Source organism: Temnothorax nylanderi, unplaced genomic scaffold (assembly GCF_030848795.1).
Source record: "Temnothorax nylanderi isolate EJ_2023f unplaced genomic scaffold, tnyl_v1.0 TNYL_tig0110_pilon, whole genome shotgun sequence".
In the NCBI taxonomy this organism is placed as follows: Eukaryota; Metazoa; Arthropoda; class Insecta; order Hymenoptera; family Formicidae; genus Temnothorax; species Temnothorax nylanderi.
Genome location: NW_027249172.1, coordinates 271,838 through 287,977, shown reverse-complemented (window position 1 = coordinate 287,977; position 16,140 = coordinate 271,838). Strand labels below are relative to the sequence as shown.

The following is a 16,140-nucleotide window of genomic DNA, read 5'->3' as shown; positions in this document are numbered from 1 at the left end:
GGTGTTCACACCTCAATGCGAATTGCGGCTAAAGATATCAATGCTAACAGTAACTCGATATACTTATCGCAAAAGCGATGAAGCCTTTACACATCAAGGAAATAAAGAAGTTACCGCGGAACGACGTGGCCAGTGGGTCAATAGTCTTGTGCAATAAGTTAATACTCTCGGTCGTTCGGGCTTAATTTTTTTTTCAAGTCGTCAGGACGGGGTCGTAAACGCATGTTTCGAGCGCGCGGAGCGATACGCTCGACGGGCAGTGACGCCGTTATTTCGAAGGTGCTCACCGACGAAACCAGTTTTTATCGCTCATCCGCTGAGTGTTATTCGATCGAGAGCGTTGACTTCGTTTACAAACTTAAACGCGCATGTCACGCGGATGACGCTGGACCGTCTTCTTTTTTTAATCTTCCTGACTGTCGGGGTCGGGACTCGGGACGTGCACCTTGTGCAAGCGGATATCGCGCGATACGATCAGCCTCAGGTTCGTTCCAGCTGAGGCGGACAGTTACTTCCATGGCACGTGATCACGAATTCTGGTAAAACTGCCCGGTAACAAATCTTTCATATAAAAACATGTATAAATATAGATATGTCCATACATGTTTTCTTTCTTTTGTATAATCTCTGTTCGTATATACGGGAAAAATAATAAGAAGAAGAATTAAAAAATAATTAAGAGAATAACTTTCGTATTATTTTTTTTAAATAAAAAGTGAAGTTTGAGGAAATGAGAAAACATTTTCCATTTCTAATCGTATATAAATGTAATAATTGTATATAAAACATGATTATATATAGAAGATTGTATAATCCAATCGCAATTTTACTTTATGTAAAAAAACAATGTGAAAGTTATTTTTCTAATTATTTTTTTATTATTCTTCCTATATATATGGGCAGAAATTATATAAGAAAAAGAAAATATATATAGACATATTTTATATATAATATATAATTGTATGTTTTTATATAAAAGTTTTTTTTACTGGGTGTGTATAATAAATATTAAAAGAATATCCGTTTATAGCGACGAAGTAAGAAACAATCAGGTTCCAAATCGGTTTTGCAAATATCTCCCACGTGAATTCTCAACACATTCGTTCTTTCTCTTCGGCAAACACGCATCGCGAGTCCTCAATATTACATCTTCTGTATTGCATTTTATTTCGTTTAACGGAATTGCGTTTAATTGCTTTTGCAGCTCCTGACGAAAGTGTGCCAAGCACCAGGTGGACACGCGGCTGTTTCGGAAGCGGTGTCAACTCTGAGACTCAAATACGGGGAAGGTGGGAGATTTCGATTTTTAGCGGGCGCTCTTTTAGCTCCGAGGGCGGCTATCGCGTTGAGGGTCGCAGGAGTTTCGTTTCTGAACGCTTTTCTAAAATCTGCACCCCGCACACAAACCAAGCTATATATCCAGGTAAGATACACGATAAAAATAATTGTGTCCGCCCTGTCCGCCACTCGATACATTTATTTTGATACTTTTGTCGAACCCCTTCACGTTCAATGAACAGTAACAATCGGGAAATCAAACAGCTGTTATTTTGTAAGCTGGAAACTTTTAAATCTATGTAATTTTGGGCTTTTTAGATTTTATTTTTATTTTCGTGTTCAGCGACCCCACAAAAATCCCGTAATTCACAATTTAAGATTAAAAATCTTATTTTGTGCATTAAAAAAATTTTTTTGTTTTTTTAAATCCTATTTTCATATTCGGCGACACATCACAAAGGTCTTTAAAAATAATTAAACGAAATATGTATAATGATATGATTGTAGCATGGTTATTTTAATGTGCACGCATGTATATAATATAATGTGATGTCTATAACGATAATATGTTTACCAATATTTGTCTTAATATAATCGTTAGTATAAAAAAAAAGATACATACGTTATTTTATAAGATTCGCCTCTTATTTCCGTATATCGGAACGCAAATATTTCGCTTTCTTTTAGGCTGAGGCCTGCGAAGCTGGCTTAGAGCCGCAGGTACTTCAGGAATGGCTGAGGGAATTCGACGGACGCGAGGAGGACGCTTTAACTGATTTACTGCACAAGGAAGTTCAGAAATGGACGCACAACTGCGTCGACGTGGACGCTCTGCAGCGCAGGGTGACGCGCGCGGAAGAAACCTGCAGGATACTCAGCAAGAAGGTGTCGCTTCTGCAGATGCAGCTCGAGAAACAGAATGACCTCAACGTGGGGGAGCGAGATAAATCCTCGCCGACGATTCTCATTTCCGCTAAAAGCCCGAAAGTATCCTCGAACGCGGAGGACGAGGGTATCAGCTCCTCGGAGAGATCCAGCAGCCCTGAAGACACGAAGGCGCATCAGGCGAGAACCAATCGGCAGAAGGCTTCACCTACGCAGAGCAACGATCAGGAGACAACGATAGACGACGTGATCGAGGAGCTGAGGATCATAGTGAAGGACGCCGAGGAGGAATTCAGCGATAAAACTCAGGAACTGAACCGTCGTCCTAATAACGATCAAGAAGTCGTCCGCAACGACCAGAAATCGGACAAAAACGAATTATACCGATCGAATTCCAAAGTCTCCTTGAACCATTCTGAGAGTTATATCTATGATAAAGTATCCAAGATAGATTTGAAGCTGAAACCGAACGCGGGCTCGAACGCGTTTCAAAATCAGCTGAAGGGCGAGCAGGTGACCTACTTCGGCAACGAACAAGACTACAGCACGGACTCGGACGGCACGAAGAGATCGAGTCCCGGTGGGCCGCGCAAAACGTCGAAGTCGTCGATGGAGGGCAGCGTGAAGATCGTCGTGAGGGGACCTGACGTGGAGGAGGCGATAGTGCCGGCTATTCTACATCCCCAGCCGCCACGAAGGGCACCGCCGTGCCTGTCCATCCTGGCCGCCAGGCATTGCGACTTTGCCGATCACGCAGAGATGTACAACTCCCACGACGAGGAGGTCGAGGAGGAGACCCTGGGTGACGGCAGCGATTCCCTGCTGAGCGCCTCCAAGCTCAAGTACAACAGCAAGCATCAGATCTACGACGGACAGATAAGGAGCGTCAACGGTGAGGATCAACTGCAGAAGCACACCAAGAGCGACGCTATACTGATAGGTCCGAATCGTATCGACGTTAAGCTCGGAAAGAGCCTCGACGATCTGCGTCATTTCGGGGATAACGAAGCGAAGAACCGAAAGACGATAAGAAGCTACGAGATTTCCAAGTCAAAGATCACGGACGTTAGACCGATCAGCAGACAGATCGACGTTTACAGGCAGCTCGATTCGATTCCCAAGGGATTCGAGACGTCCTCCGGACGATCGGCCGATCAACGGACGATTCATCGGCACAGCTCCAAGTACAGAAGCGAGATTGAAAAGAGGAAATATCTACGACGCTCGGCCAGCCACGATTATCTCGAATCGAACGTGTCCAGTCCGCAGTCGAGACGGTCGGGGGGCCGAGTGGAGTGCCGCATCAGAAAGTTCGAAAGCTTGAATTCCTTCGACGATCATCGGAGCTTGCAGAATTATGATAGATCGAACGAGTCGGAGAAACAGGAGCAGGCGTCGCTCCTGATCGACTCCTCCAGATTTAAGATGCGCAGATCGGAATCCTTCCATCACATCTCCCATCATGGACCGAAGAGGGATCAGTGCTCGTCGAAAGGGGAGAGCGACAGCGGTCTCTTCTACATCACGGACTTCAATCTGAAGCCCGTCGTCACGAGGCGACCGAGATCGATCGACGCACCGAAGTCTCCCAGTCTGATAACGAAATCTCTGGACAGGATTGACGAGGGTCTAGATTCGATGGTCGACATTGTCATTACGCAAGAACAGAATCAGTGGAACGGGGATAAGCGTCAGTCGAAGGCGGCCAAGTCACGCGACGAGAAGCAGCTGAGATCGAGAGCGATCAGACTCGATGATTTCTGCGGTAATTCTTCGGAATTGGATCAGCAGGGAAGGCGGGATAATCTCGTTTCCAGAAACAGACATCTGAAGAACGACGAACTGTATCACATTAACAATAAGCAATTAAAAAGCGACGAATTTTACGAGGAGCAGAGAAATCGCGAAATGAAATGGAATTATCATAACGAGTTAAATTACGCGAAGAGCAAGGGTGAAACTAGCTCGGAAGACTCACCAATGATATTATCGAAGAATGGCGTAAGACACAATTCCTTTTGTCAGAAGGATAAAGTCGGCAACAAATTTTCCGGCAGACCGAACGAATCGGGAATTTTTGCTGGACGAACGTACGACACATTTGGCCTCGGGAAGAGTCGTTTCAACGCGGGCAAATATTCGGGAAATCAGCAAATTAAAGAAAATCCAATTAGTCGAAGAAACACGACATCTTCGTTGATTGGGAAACGTGGTAAAGTAACAGATATTGTCTCCGGTCTTTATTGAACGCATGTAAAACAAATTTTATATGGAGCTCTAAAGAACCAGTGGAAGCGATTCGTACAGCCTTCATCGCGCATGTAGAACAGATATAAATTAAGAATTCTTGTATAATTTAAGGATAACGAAATTAATTAGTACTACGTTTTGGAGTAAAATTATATTAAAAAGAGAGTTCCATTTTTATAGAATTATTTTTTTTTAATGTTCCAGGTATGTCAGAGTATTATATGCATCGTATTGAAAATTAATGCAAAAAATCAATTATTTTATTCTTTAAATTAGATTCCACGGCAAATTTATGTGAAAAAGTATAATTTTATTCTGCCGCCCGACAGCAAAGTATGTAAGTTTGAGGATTTGTGATTTCCATGACGTATGAGAAAGCACAAAAGAGAGAGATATATCATCGATACATTTTATCGATTGATACACGAGTACATTATTTCTTATTAAATAGAAATCGATTGGATAACGAGAATGATTTTGAGTGCAATATTTTTGAGTATTATTACGACGTTACACTTGTAACAATTACACTTACATCGAATATACACAACGAATACACGTTCTTTTATAACAACAAATAATTCTTCTGGTGATGGACTCTTGTGTGCCTTCACTACATTGTGTGATACGGTTCTTTGTTAACAACGATTATATATGCAATAGTAGTGCAAGTGCCAACTAAGACTGTACTTCGTAGATTTCTATGCATTACATGTACATATAAATATGAAGATGAGATTGAAATAATTCTTATAGTTATTATACATTAGGATATATGATAATATTTAGGTCAAGCAGCAGGATTATTTATGATTTCTAAATTGCAAAAATAAGAACAAAACCTTCAGGTTAAGAAATAATTTTATTTCTACGTCGCTTTTAATTTATTGTTTTGTGTGCTTAATATCATTTAAATAAAGATTGTAACTATGTAACATTCTGTTTAATAAAACCTTTTGTTTTTTTAAATTAATATATCGAATGAGATTCAATCGAATGAGATTCAATTTCAACTTGCAGTCGCGTGTAAAAGTGTACTAGTGACTTCACTAAGTTCATGGCAGGAACCACGCGCATTTCTGTGAATCATCTCCGAATTGTTTAGCATTAAAGATGCATGTAATTTATCATGTGTTTGCTCAAGAAGTTGGTGTGAAGATTTGTCTGAAAATAAGAAAATGGATAAATTTTTCTTAGATATAAAAATAAAATATATTATTAAAATTTTTATATTATAATACTTATAAGTTATAATTATTTACAAAACGTAACTCATTTGAGAATTTAATTTTTTATTAATTATAAAAATTGCAAAACGATAGAGGACTTTTTTTTATCTAGTTTAATCCACTGTATCTGACCACGAAAGATATTACGCTTATTTCCAGACATCTTGTATTTATAAATCGATAAAGTATCATCTTTTGTAAATAATTACCACACTTCATATTATTATCGTTTCACCTTATGATTGGTAAATAATTCGAATACCTAGAATTGTCGATAACAGATAAGAGAGCTCTTCCTGAGTCGAAACGTACTGGAATTCGTCGCCGCAGGCACCTTTCAAAACAGTAACCACATCCGATCTTGGATTGTAGAAGTACAATCCCTGTTTGCGACTACTAAATTCATTGATCAACGTTTTCATACCCTGAATTGAGAAAGAAGCGATACTTGAATTCAGCACTATATAGTAGATCTATAGTTTAATCATATTATTTTAACACATTCGCTATTAGTGTCTTATATGTGCGACATTCTTGATTCTCATATAATGTCGATATCACATATATATTATATATAACAGCCAATTGTGCAATCTATGAAAATAAAGTCGTTGATGTGTGTGCATCAAATAATATGGAAAATATTATGGTACAAGTAACATGCGTGGTCTGAGATTTTGATTATGATATCGAGTAATTATTATGTCGAAGCAGATGACAGAGATATAACGTAGTCTGTGAGGGTACAAAATCTAATGTGGTAGCGAATGTGTTGAATATGTTCAATTCTCTAAAAAAAAGATATTACCTTAGCAGCCGTAAAGTCTGCCCCTAAAATATATCTACAATCAACAACAACCGGTATTTGACTAGATCCTTGCTTTATGCCAGCATTACCAACCGACTGCTTTATAAAATCGACAGCTGGGAAATATAAGCTGTTTCCTGGTGTGACCAGCAGGTACTCAGCACCACAATCGGTCTATAACAAATTTGGCATTAGTTTCATTGAAACATAACATTTAGGCGCGTAATAGGCGTAAAATCGCATATCTCGGAAAAGAATAAATCCAATGTACGCGTCAGGTTCAACGCTCCTTTGTTCACAGTTCTACAATTAACAATTTAGAGTAGTGAAGAAGAAAAAGAGAGAAGAGATTCCTTCGTTAGAATTTTATGTTTTGCTACTACCTACTGTGCACTTGTCGACGTGGACCGTAGGTCTTGCGGAAGGATACAGCAGGAACATAAGATTTATGCCGACCCCCGATAAAATACCGTATTCCACACCAATGACGAGGCAAAACAAAAAGGTAACGAACATCGGTACGAGATCCTTTTTGCTCGATTTCCACATCAGTTTCACAACCTCGTACTCGATCATGTATATTACCGCGCAAATGATTACGGCCGATAATGAAGCTGGAAAAAAAGAGGGTAACAATTACGCCAAATTGGTATTGCATGTGTTGCGCGCGTTAAAGTGTTTTGCCTACCTTTCGGGATGAAATAGAAATACGGTGTGAGCAGACTGAGGGCCAGTATGATCAGAATTCCGGTGTACAATCCACCCATTGGAGTCTTCACGCCGCTGGCGTGATTCACCGCTGATCTACTGAACGATCCTGTAACTGGCATAGAACTCGCGCAAGACCCAAGAATGTTACAGATTCCGAGCGTCAGGAGTTCTTGGGAAGCGTCGACTTTTCCCTCGTTCATAAAGGCCTTGGCTATGGCCACGTTGCCGAGCACAGCTATTATCGGCACTAATACTATGGAAGTACCCAATTCGGAGCACATTTGCGTGAAGGTGAAAGTCTGATTATTCACTCGTGTGGAAAAAGGTGGCAGGCCGAAGGGCGGAAGACCAGATCTCACTGGACCTGTTAGAATAAACGGAGATCCAGACTCGGACGAGTCATATTTGTAAGCGATAGCGGAGCAAATGACCACGACGATGGCATTCCGCGCCGTGGAGAGCAGCCATATCGCTTTCGCGATTATCTGCTGATAATTCGTCGACTTCTTGCCGATGGCGTGCAATTTGACATCCTTCATTTTCTGTGAATTGTACAAAGTACTTATCAAGAGAATATATTGGATATAATATAAATATCAAACGAATATAAAGGTTCATTCATTACCCTAAACAACAATAGTATTGCGATACAAGAGATACTCATCCCAGCATCCCATGGACTCGTGTCACCGATATTTTCGAAGACTTTAATTGAAGTGTCCACAAATCCTTGAGATGAAATTTTTAAACCTAATAACCCTTTCAATTGCGAAGCAACGATTATAACAGACGTTGCTGACGTAAATCCCACAGTAACTGGTATCGAGATAAAGTCTACAAGTACACCTACAAAATTGCATCTTTATATATTACGCAAATACACAACATCCGTTTATTATTAAAGATACCATTCAAATATGTAACAAGGATATGTGCAAAATAGCATTGGCTTTACTTGGAAATCTTAAAAACTTCCAGTAACTCTTGCGCGTAGCCTGCGTACCTCGCGTAAGTCTTACCTCGCGCATTTCTGAACGGAAATACTTAATTTTTTCACTTGAAATTTTACTTTCTATCGCATATCCGATGTTCACTTAAAATAAAGCATTTTCTTATTCGTTTGAGTCAGCATACCTAAACGTAAACATGCCATTAGTAATTGCAGGCAACCGGATAAGAATGCGAGAAGTATGGCGAAATCAGCATTTCTTCCTTCCACATAGTCGTGAGTCATTAGCGCCATGAGCGCGGTAGGGCCGATTGTAATGTCTTTACAGGAGCCAAATATTACGTAAACTATTGCGCCCATAAACGCCGAGTAAAGACCATACTGGAAACAAAACACGATATTAATAACACGTTCTCGTATTGGAGACAAACGTCGATAAGAAAAAAAAAACATTGATATTTGCCATTAACATTAAGATATTAATTTAAACTTACTATCTATCATTATTATATCATCTAATTCTAATGGAATTGGGAGTCAATGTTTAATTTGTAAGATTGTATTACATACCTGTGGTTCCAAACCAGCCAATGTCGCATATGCGAGTCCTTGTGGCATAACGGTAAGACCGACTGTTATGCCGGCTATGACATCGCTGAAGAATTTTTCCGAGTTATATTTCGGTAACCACGCTAGGATCGGCACGCGTCTCGATGCTAATTTGCGCAGCCGATCGAGATAGGTTTTTTTCTTCCAGTGATCAGCTTCAGTAGCCATCCTGGATCAAGCCAGCTTCGTGCACAAAAAACAACGAACCATTGGAATATATACCTAAACACATGCATACAGACATTTTTTAAAAAGGTGATTTTTCAACGTTTTTGAACATTCTGAACACATTGGCATAGAAAACTAAAAAAAAATAGCACTGGTTTTAAGAAAATACGTCAATTACTGAAGAATTAAATTCATCGTCGCCATCCCCGAAAAATTAGAAAAATTTTGGAACCGGTTTCCAAAAAGATCGGTAACGAAAAATTATACACTTTATGGCAATCCCCGGAAAATTCTACCCCTACTTCATATACAATTCTTTGAGATTCGGTCCATTAACGAATGAGTAGTTCGCGGACAGACAGACAAAAACTTTTTATATTATAGTATGATTATAAGTCAATACAAAACTAACGAAATTCGCGGACGTTTCGATTCCTTTTTGGAGTCATCTTCGGCGCAATGTGAACGTTACAACGTAGTCAAATTAGATAAAATACAAAAGAAAATGTGTATAAAATACGGATCAATAGTGCGGTCTTTCATACTTGCAGTTGTTTCTCAGGTGTCGATCCGATATTTACACCTGTCGAACTTTGCGTATGAGAAAAACAACTGCAAGTATGAAAGACCGCACTATTGATCCGTATTTTATACACATTTTCTTTTGTATTTTATCTAATTTGACTACGCTGGAACGTTCACATTGCGCCGAAGATGACTCCAAAAAAGAGTCGAACCGTCCGCGAATTTCGTTAGTTTTGTATTGACTTATGATATATAATATTGTGCGTGAATTACTGCGCTTGGCTCTTATTGCCTCCCTATTATTACGTTGATTTATTCAAGAGAGAGCCTCGATATACTTTCAATTTGAACTAATTATATATCGTTTCTTTTATAAATATACTAACCATTCCGTGGTTTAACCATTTGATTAATTAATCGCTATTTCAACGATAAATTTTAGCGGATATCATGCAAAAGTGTCGTATTTAAGGAAACCTGTCTACGTTCTATCGTACACGTTCCATTATCGAAATGATAAAGTATCTACATAATTGCACTCTTATCAAATAGAATATACAAAGGCATAGAAGTGCAAGGCTTTGTACAATGAATAGAAGGTACAAAAATGCGTTATAACAAAAAGATGACCGACAAAACACGAAATTACAAAATTCAGGAAAAGAACATTGCGGAGTTTCGCAGTTCATATTTTACTCAGTTCATATTAAATTTAGTTTATTTAGAAAGTTAAAAAAAGTCTATTTTTACACAATATTAAAATGTGAAGTATTAAAAATATGTTCCTAAAGATTTAAATAGAAATTCAACGAATCAGCCAAGTTATATACAGACCGTTAAAGAGGTCAATGAACAGATAAAAAACAAAACGCAAGAAAACGAAACGCAAATGGATATGCAAGAAAGGCTCAAATAAACATCTGGCCATCTTTTTTCCTACTATAAATATCTCAAATTAATTGTCGATCTTTCTAATCCGTTAACTTATTTTTCTGTCCACAATACAATGTTAACACTGCACAAGTCACAAAACATCAATTTTCGGTATCAAAAATTATTTACAATCACAGTTTATTTCGCTATTTGCATTTTTACGATGGATTTGGATCGATTTTGAAAATTGTGCGAGTGATGAACGTTGGATAACACATTAAAGTTTTTGCAGATCGAAGACATAACGAGAAGAGATATAATGAATGTCCAAAATACTGAATAAAACTAGATGTTCGACACAAGAAAAAAAACTGAAACAACTTGTAAAATGAAATAATTGGCTCAAAAGAAACGGAAGAATTAACTTATGATTTTGATAGTCAAAAAACAATAAGTAATTATATACGTATAGAAAAATCTCAATCTGAATTTTGCATGCAGTCTCTTTTTCAATTGACAGAAGTAACTTAATCACCGATAATTTAATCGTTTTTTATTAAAAATTATTTTTATTAAAGACCTGACCTTTGCTAACTTGAAACGGCTTTAGAGAAGTGATTATAAAATCCGTGTAAACTAAGAGAATTCGCCGTCCTAAAAATTATCGTGGTTAAAACTTCATGTAAAAAAAAATCTCAATATCGTATAAAGCTATCAAAAAAATTTGAGAAAAAATAAAAAATACTTGCTTGTAAGTATATCTTAACATGAAATCGCTTATACAATGTGTGGGTTGAAGTGCATACTCAATTATTTTTTAAATAATAATTGTAAAAAATGTTTCGAATTAAAGTTATCTTGTTTAAAAAGATCTCTATATTGACAGTTTTATTTTTTTTAATAGAATAATATATCTATTTTATTCCAGTTTCGTAAGACATTTGATAACAAATTCAAAATGTGCGATAAAACGTAATTTTCGATAGTCGAATATCTTACAAAACTAATAAAATAGATGCCTATTAAATAGATATTTATTCTATTAAAAAGAATAAAACTGTCATTAAAACATAAACAAAAATAATTTAAAACTTTTGTTCAAGTCATTCTTTGGATCTTCTCAAACAAAATAACTTTTATACATTTGAACAATTTTATTTTAACTCTATTATTTAATGAAATAATTGAACGTATACACCTAAATCAAGCGCACTGTATATCTATTTAAAATTAATTATCTAACGACTTGGTTTTAATTGCTGTCTTTAAGTAGATAAAAATATGCTATGTAGACATATACGTAGCGATTAATTCTTCCTGATTTCTTTGAATGAGTTAACGACGTTATCTGTACCAGGAAAAAATAAAGATACGTATTATTATTCGCGCATTATGTGTTCATCTATTGATAATATAAATTATTGTTGAAACATAATTCGCGCAAACGTGAGATTACGTTGCGTCGCGTATATACTAGATATGATTAAATTTACCATGGACGAAAAACGTGGAACCGGAACCGCAACAATAAATCAATTGATGATGGAGAGCGGTGTGCGTGCAAAGGCGGATACTTTCACTGGGAGAGAAACGGGTTTTCGCCGAACATGCACGTATTTGCCTTTTTTCTTTTTTTTTCTCCGCGAAGTCACTCTAATTCATAGAAGCTGCACGTGCTACTTTATCTACTAAATTTTTTAACCCGTTGATATGCACCGCAAAGCTCTCTCGCGCTTACAAATTCCAGCGGACTGCAGACTGAAAGTACGCGTGTTTCGCCGTGCTCCTTATATACCCGGATAACGAGCCGAACTTACATCGGTTGGGGAAAAGTTACTGTTAACCTTCGCACTTTTTATACAGAATCATGAAAAATACGTTAATCGATACGTTTATGCCTGTCAGAATATTTGTTAAAATCCATTAAAAGGTTTTAGCGTTGTCTATACTTATAATCATCAAATTGCATTTAAGAAAAAAAAAATATATATATATATATACATGAAATAATAGCACAACTGAAAACTGAACGTAAAATTTAATTTCAAATTTAATAAAAATAATGAATTTATCATATTTAATTTGTTGACTGAAAAGGACCCGAATAGAGATCGAAACTAATTTCTTTTGCATAAGGAATTAGAAATAGATAAGTAATATAATCATGATATCAGTCATATGCGTTTGCAGATTCGTATAACTGGCTTCGATTTGATTCTTTACGGTTTTCTAAAAAAAAAAAAAAAATTATTTGTTACTTATTTTATTTATTTATTTTATTTTCATTCATTTATCGCGATATAAAATTGTAAAATAGAGTCATAGATGAGAATTATAAATTAGCGGCCCAGGTGGCTTTCATTTCGTAAGAGTTCAAAGGAGTTCAAAAGAGTTTCAAGGCTGACCAGGTTTACCATTGATTACCGGGTCGACTTATGCGATACTTTCCAGATAACAAAAAACTTGTGCAGATCGCGCCGCTTAATGCACACGGGCGCGCTAGCCTTCGACGTTTCCTACGTCGATTGATTATGTAATTAAATGCGATTAATAAATCTCACACGCATCTTCGCACGCACACATACACACACATACATACATTTTACCTCTGAATTGAGAGAATTTCGCTCCTCCGATTAAAGGCCGTGGCGCATCGCGCGGTATCCGAGCGTCGTGTGTATGCAGACGTCTCGTGCAATTCCTCGCGACACGCCGTTCGTCCGTATGAGACCCATTGAATTGCGTGTTCACCAGATTGTCCGGATGGGAAAAGGGGCGCCGAGATCTATTCGAAAGCGTATACAACCTTGACCCGCCCGTACACCGAGTCCTCTAGAATAAATATATGCCTAATGTACGAATATGTTTCCCTTCCCACTCGTCGTTTTCTAATAAAAGAGGAAGGCGGCATCCTCTGGACGGTACACGTAATCTAATCGTAGTGCTGCGCGCTGTAATGCATCCTCTCATGCATCGCGTACGAGTCGCGTGCGTGCCAGCTATTTATCGTACGATTAATTCAACGGTCACAAGTAACTCAATTTGAAGCGTTGCAATGTAGAGGCAATTGTCAAGCATTTAGTCCATTAGCTCGAAGAGCGCGTGTTCTCGCGTACCAAGAATATCGCTGATCGTCTCGAGAGCAACCCTTGATCTCGAACGAAGGGAGGAGACTTTGTACCTACTACTCTCTCATTGTCTCAAACTAATATATTTACTTCCTCGTGCAATAATTCTGAGAAATATTACTTTTTGCTCCTTTGTGGGATTTAAAATTCTGAGAAAAAAATGTCTGTTAGAAAAGTATAATGCTACTAGATATGCTTGAAAAATGTACTGGCCGAATAAACCGGTTCTCTTTTGCAAAAAATTCTAAAATATAGTCCACAGAATAGCGGTAACTTGTAGCGTTAGAGCTACACTTGTATATAATCTGTGAAAAGTACATTAATTTGCAATAAGATATAAAACTCAATTGTAAAGCGTCGTCTACAATGGCAGCAGGATTATACAGTAAAACGTAAGCAGTAAGTTATCGACTAATGGGATTTTTACAATTCAAGAATAATCAACTGTGTGGTCGGTCAGTAGCTTACTGCTTACATCTTACTGCATACTCCTGCTGCCATTGTAGACGACGCTTTAGAGGTAAACAACTAGTATGCAGATAAGTACACTGATTATATTCATTATTTCACTTCCTGTTGGAAAAAGTATAAATATTCTTTGCTTTAAATGCATGTCACTTTTCCGGTAATTATCATACGAAAGTATAATTTGTTTCGGGATAAAATATGCTCCTGTTAACACAGCATACATGACGAACAATAGTTTAGCATTGCGAGATTTAAAAACTAGAACACCAATGATACCATATTATTTGATTTATTTTACTTATTATCTTGGAGTGATATTTTTCCCAATAAATTTTTCAATGATCTAAAATGTCTATTAGCATCAAAAAGTTAAATTGATTATCGATCAAAGTATGTTGAATTTACTGTTCTAACGAAAATTTGTGTTTCAAAATAAATTGGTCAGAGTTTTCCTTATTATTAATCTATATTATTTCAATATTTACGAATTTTAATTGAAAACATAGTGAACGCTTCTATATTGTTCCAAACTCTTGTACAACTTTTGTTAAAGATACCAAAAACGTTTCGACGATATCCATATCATATCTATAGCATAATATTGACGTTCGCGTGTCTCTCCAAACAAAGTATTTCATCGAACACTTGTGTCACGTACGTACTTTTATCTTTCAGCAAAAATTACAATAAATTAAGATAAATATCTTTAACGCAAATTTGCCCCAAACACGGTATTCCTAAAACAAAGCATTTAATGACTTCATGAGCTAGAGTTGACACGTAGTGTAACCATCAAGAGTCTGCTGAAACCAAATAGCTATATTATTTTGTAACAAGCAGGCAGAAAGAAATAAATTAAACATTGTACTGTAGAAAAATACCAGTCATTTTCTTTAGCACATGGTGTGAAAGTAATGTATACATATGTGCACCTGCAAAAATAAATATTATAAAAAAAGAATCTCCGATTAATTCATCTGATTGAATGGTTGACTGTTTTCAAGATGATAAACTCAAATCAATAATCGAGTGACGGCTTCAAAAATTAATAAGTTAAGGTTTTAAAACCGCCAACATTTCTAATAACTGTATTAACTGTACCTTTGAAGAATTTTTTCCCATAGAAATGGCTGTCCATACCAAGATCCTCCTGAACATATATATTCTGGAGCCAATCAGTTCAGTTTTTGGCTTTGTATAACGTTTATTTTTACAAGTTCACAAATGCATATTCTTTTTCACTTTGTACTAGTGATAAGAATGGATTTTAATTTATTTCATTCATTACAAAGTAACCATTTCGTTTCAGCAATTGATCCCAGTTCCTGCTTCAGTCGTTTAATCAGAAACTCGTATAAATAATTAGAAAATAATTGATACAGTCATTTAATCGTTCATTAACAGTATTTTGTGTGTGATGGAGACTATATAATTTATTTCATTTAACTTTTAGACTTACGAAAGGTTGGTCCACCGAGAATCTCGTCGAAATATGCTACAATATTCGGAGCACGAAGGACGTTCACGTCTCACGTATATAAAAAATGTAACAAAATTACGCGTATAAAAGTGTTATAAAGTCCCACTGAAAAAACTACACAGTTCTACTGTCAAATTAATCCAAAATGCGGAAACTATCGACGCGCATTGACATCTGCCTCGACCGGCACCTGTCACGGCGTCCACAATTGTCAACCTGTCAACGGCGAGTCACAGTCAAGACTGCCAACAACGAAAAGTGATACCAACTAGTGGCAAGTGCATTCTGTGTTACGTCACTAGAACGGGAGCATCCCGTTCGATCACGTTGCGATTGACCACAGCCAATCACAGCCCCCGGTGCTTGGAGTTCTTCCACTGGACCAACCAATCAGAAATAAATTGTTCAGTGGACGAAGTGAGTGATCGGATGTCATTTGCGTCAATTTGCGATGGAATATAAGCGGTAGTGAATGGTCGTAGTACTGATAAATTTAATATACTTATTTCTACTAATATAGATTAACTTTAATCTCGGTTTAACTTAAGGCCATTGCACGTAACAAAGTTTAGTCATAATCGTAAGGCCGTAAAGCCTTGTGTACACGATACTAGAAATCGGTTCGAGTTTCGGTTTAAGCCAATGAAACTGCTGCTTTTCTGTAAGAGCTGCAAGTTGATTGGCTTAAACCGAAACTCGGACCGATTTCTAGTATCGTGTACACAAGGCTTAAGAAAATAAACCAATCACAGTCAATTATTCTCCTTGAGCTCGAAGAA

The 16,140-nt window shown here is 37.2% G+C and overlaps 2 protein-coding genes across 10 annotated transcripts in view; one reads left to right on the top strand and one right to left on the bottom strand.

Annotated features, from left to right (window-relative positions):
- Mwh (multiple wing hairs) overlaps nt 1-5,348 on the top strand; it is a 65,813-nt gene extending 60,465 nt beyond the window's left edge. For all 4 annotated transcript variants that reach the window (XM_071712433.1, XM_071712435.1, XM_071712434.1 and 1 more), the window contains 2 exons: nt 1,205-1,423; nt 1,966-5,348. In XM_071712433.1, coding sequence (XP_071568534.1) covers nt 1,205-1,423; nt 1,966-4,410 — 2,664 coding nt within the window. In that variant the 3' untranslated portion in view covers nt 4,411-5,348. The remainder of the gene's footprint in view (nt 1-1,204; nt 1,424-1,965) is intronic.
- Nucleotides 5,257-15,600, bottom strand: LOC139776030 (sodium-independent sulfate anion transporter). Of its 6 annotated transcripts, XM_071712441.1 has the most exons (12): nt 15,341-15,600; nt 14,983-15,206; nt 13,402-14,813; nt 12,892-13,117; nt 8,681-8,902; nt 8,296-8,491; nt 7,787-8,007; nt 7,139-7,703; nt 6,838-7,064; nt 6,451-6,624; nt 5,905-6,067; nt 5,257-5,577 (listed from the first exon to the last, which is right to left on the bottom strand). In XM_071712441.1, the coding sequence occupies exons 5-12, from the start codon at nt 8,885-8,887 to the stop codon at nt 5,423-5,425; spliced, it is 1,908 nt and encodes a 635-aa protein (XP_071568542.1). In that variant the 5' UTR covers nt 8,888-8,902; nt 12,892-13,117; nt 13,402-14,813; nt 14,983-15,206; nt 15,341-15,600; the 3' UTR covers nt 5,257-5,422. The 6 variants fall into 6 exon arrangements, with proteins under 6 accessions (XP_071568542.1, XP_071568539.1, XP_071568541.1 ...); XM_071712438.1 differs by lacking the exons at nt 13,402-14,813; nt 14,983-15,206 and having other exon boundaries at nt 12,885-13,117; XM_071712440.1 differs by lacking the exons at nt 13,402-14,813; nt 14,983-15,206 and having other exon boundaries at nt 8,681-8,941.
- Between the last annotated feature and the right edge of the window lie 540 nt (nt 15,601-16,140).

Coding starts and splice junctions, on each gene's coding strand:
- LOC139776030 (XM_071712441.1), bottom strand. CDS start 8,887: ATGGCTACTGAAGCTGATCACTGGAAGAAAAAAACCTATCTCGATCGG. Junction 7,704..7,786: donor CAATACTATTGTTGTTTAGG/GTAATGAATGAA, acceptor TACAATTCACAG/AAAATGAAGGATGTCAAATT. Junction 6,625..6,837: donor TCCACGTCGACAAGTGCACA/GTAGGTAGTAGC, acceptor AATTTGTTATAG/ACCGATTGTGGTGCTGAGTA.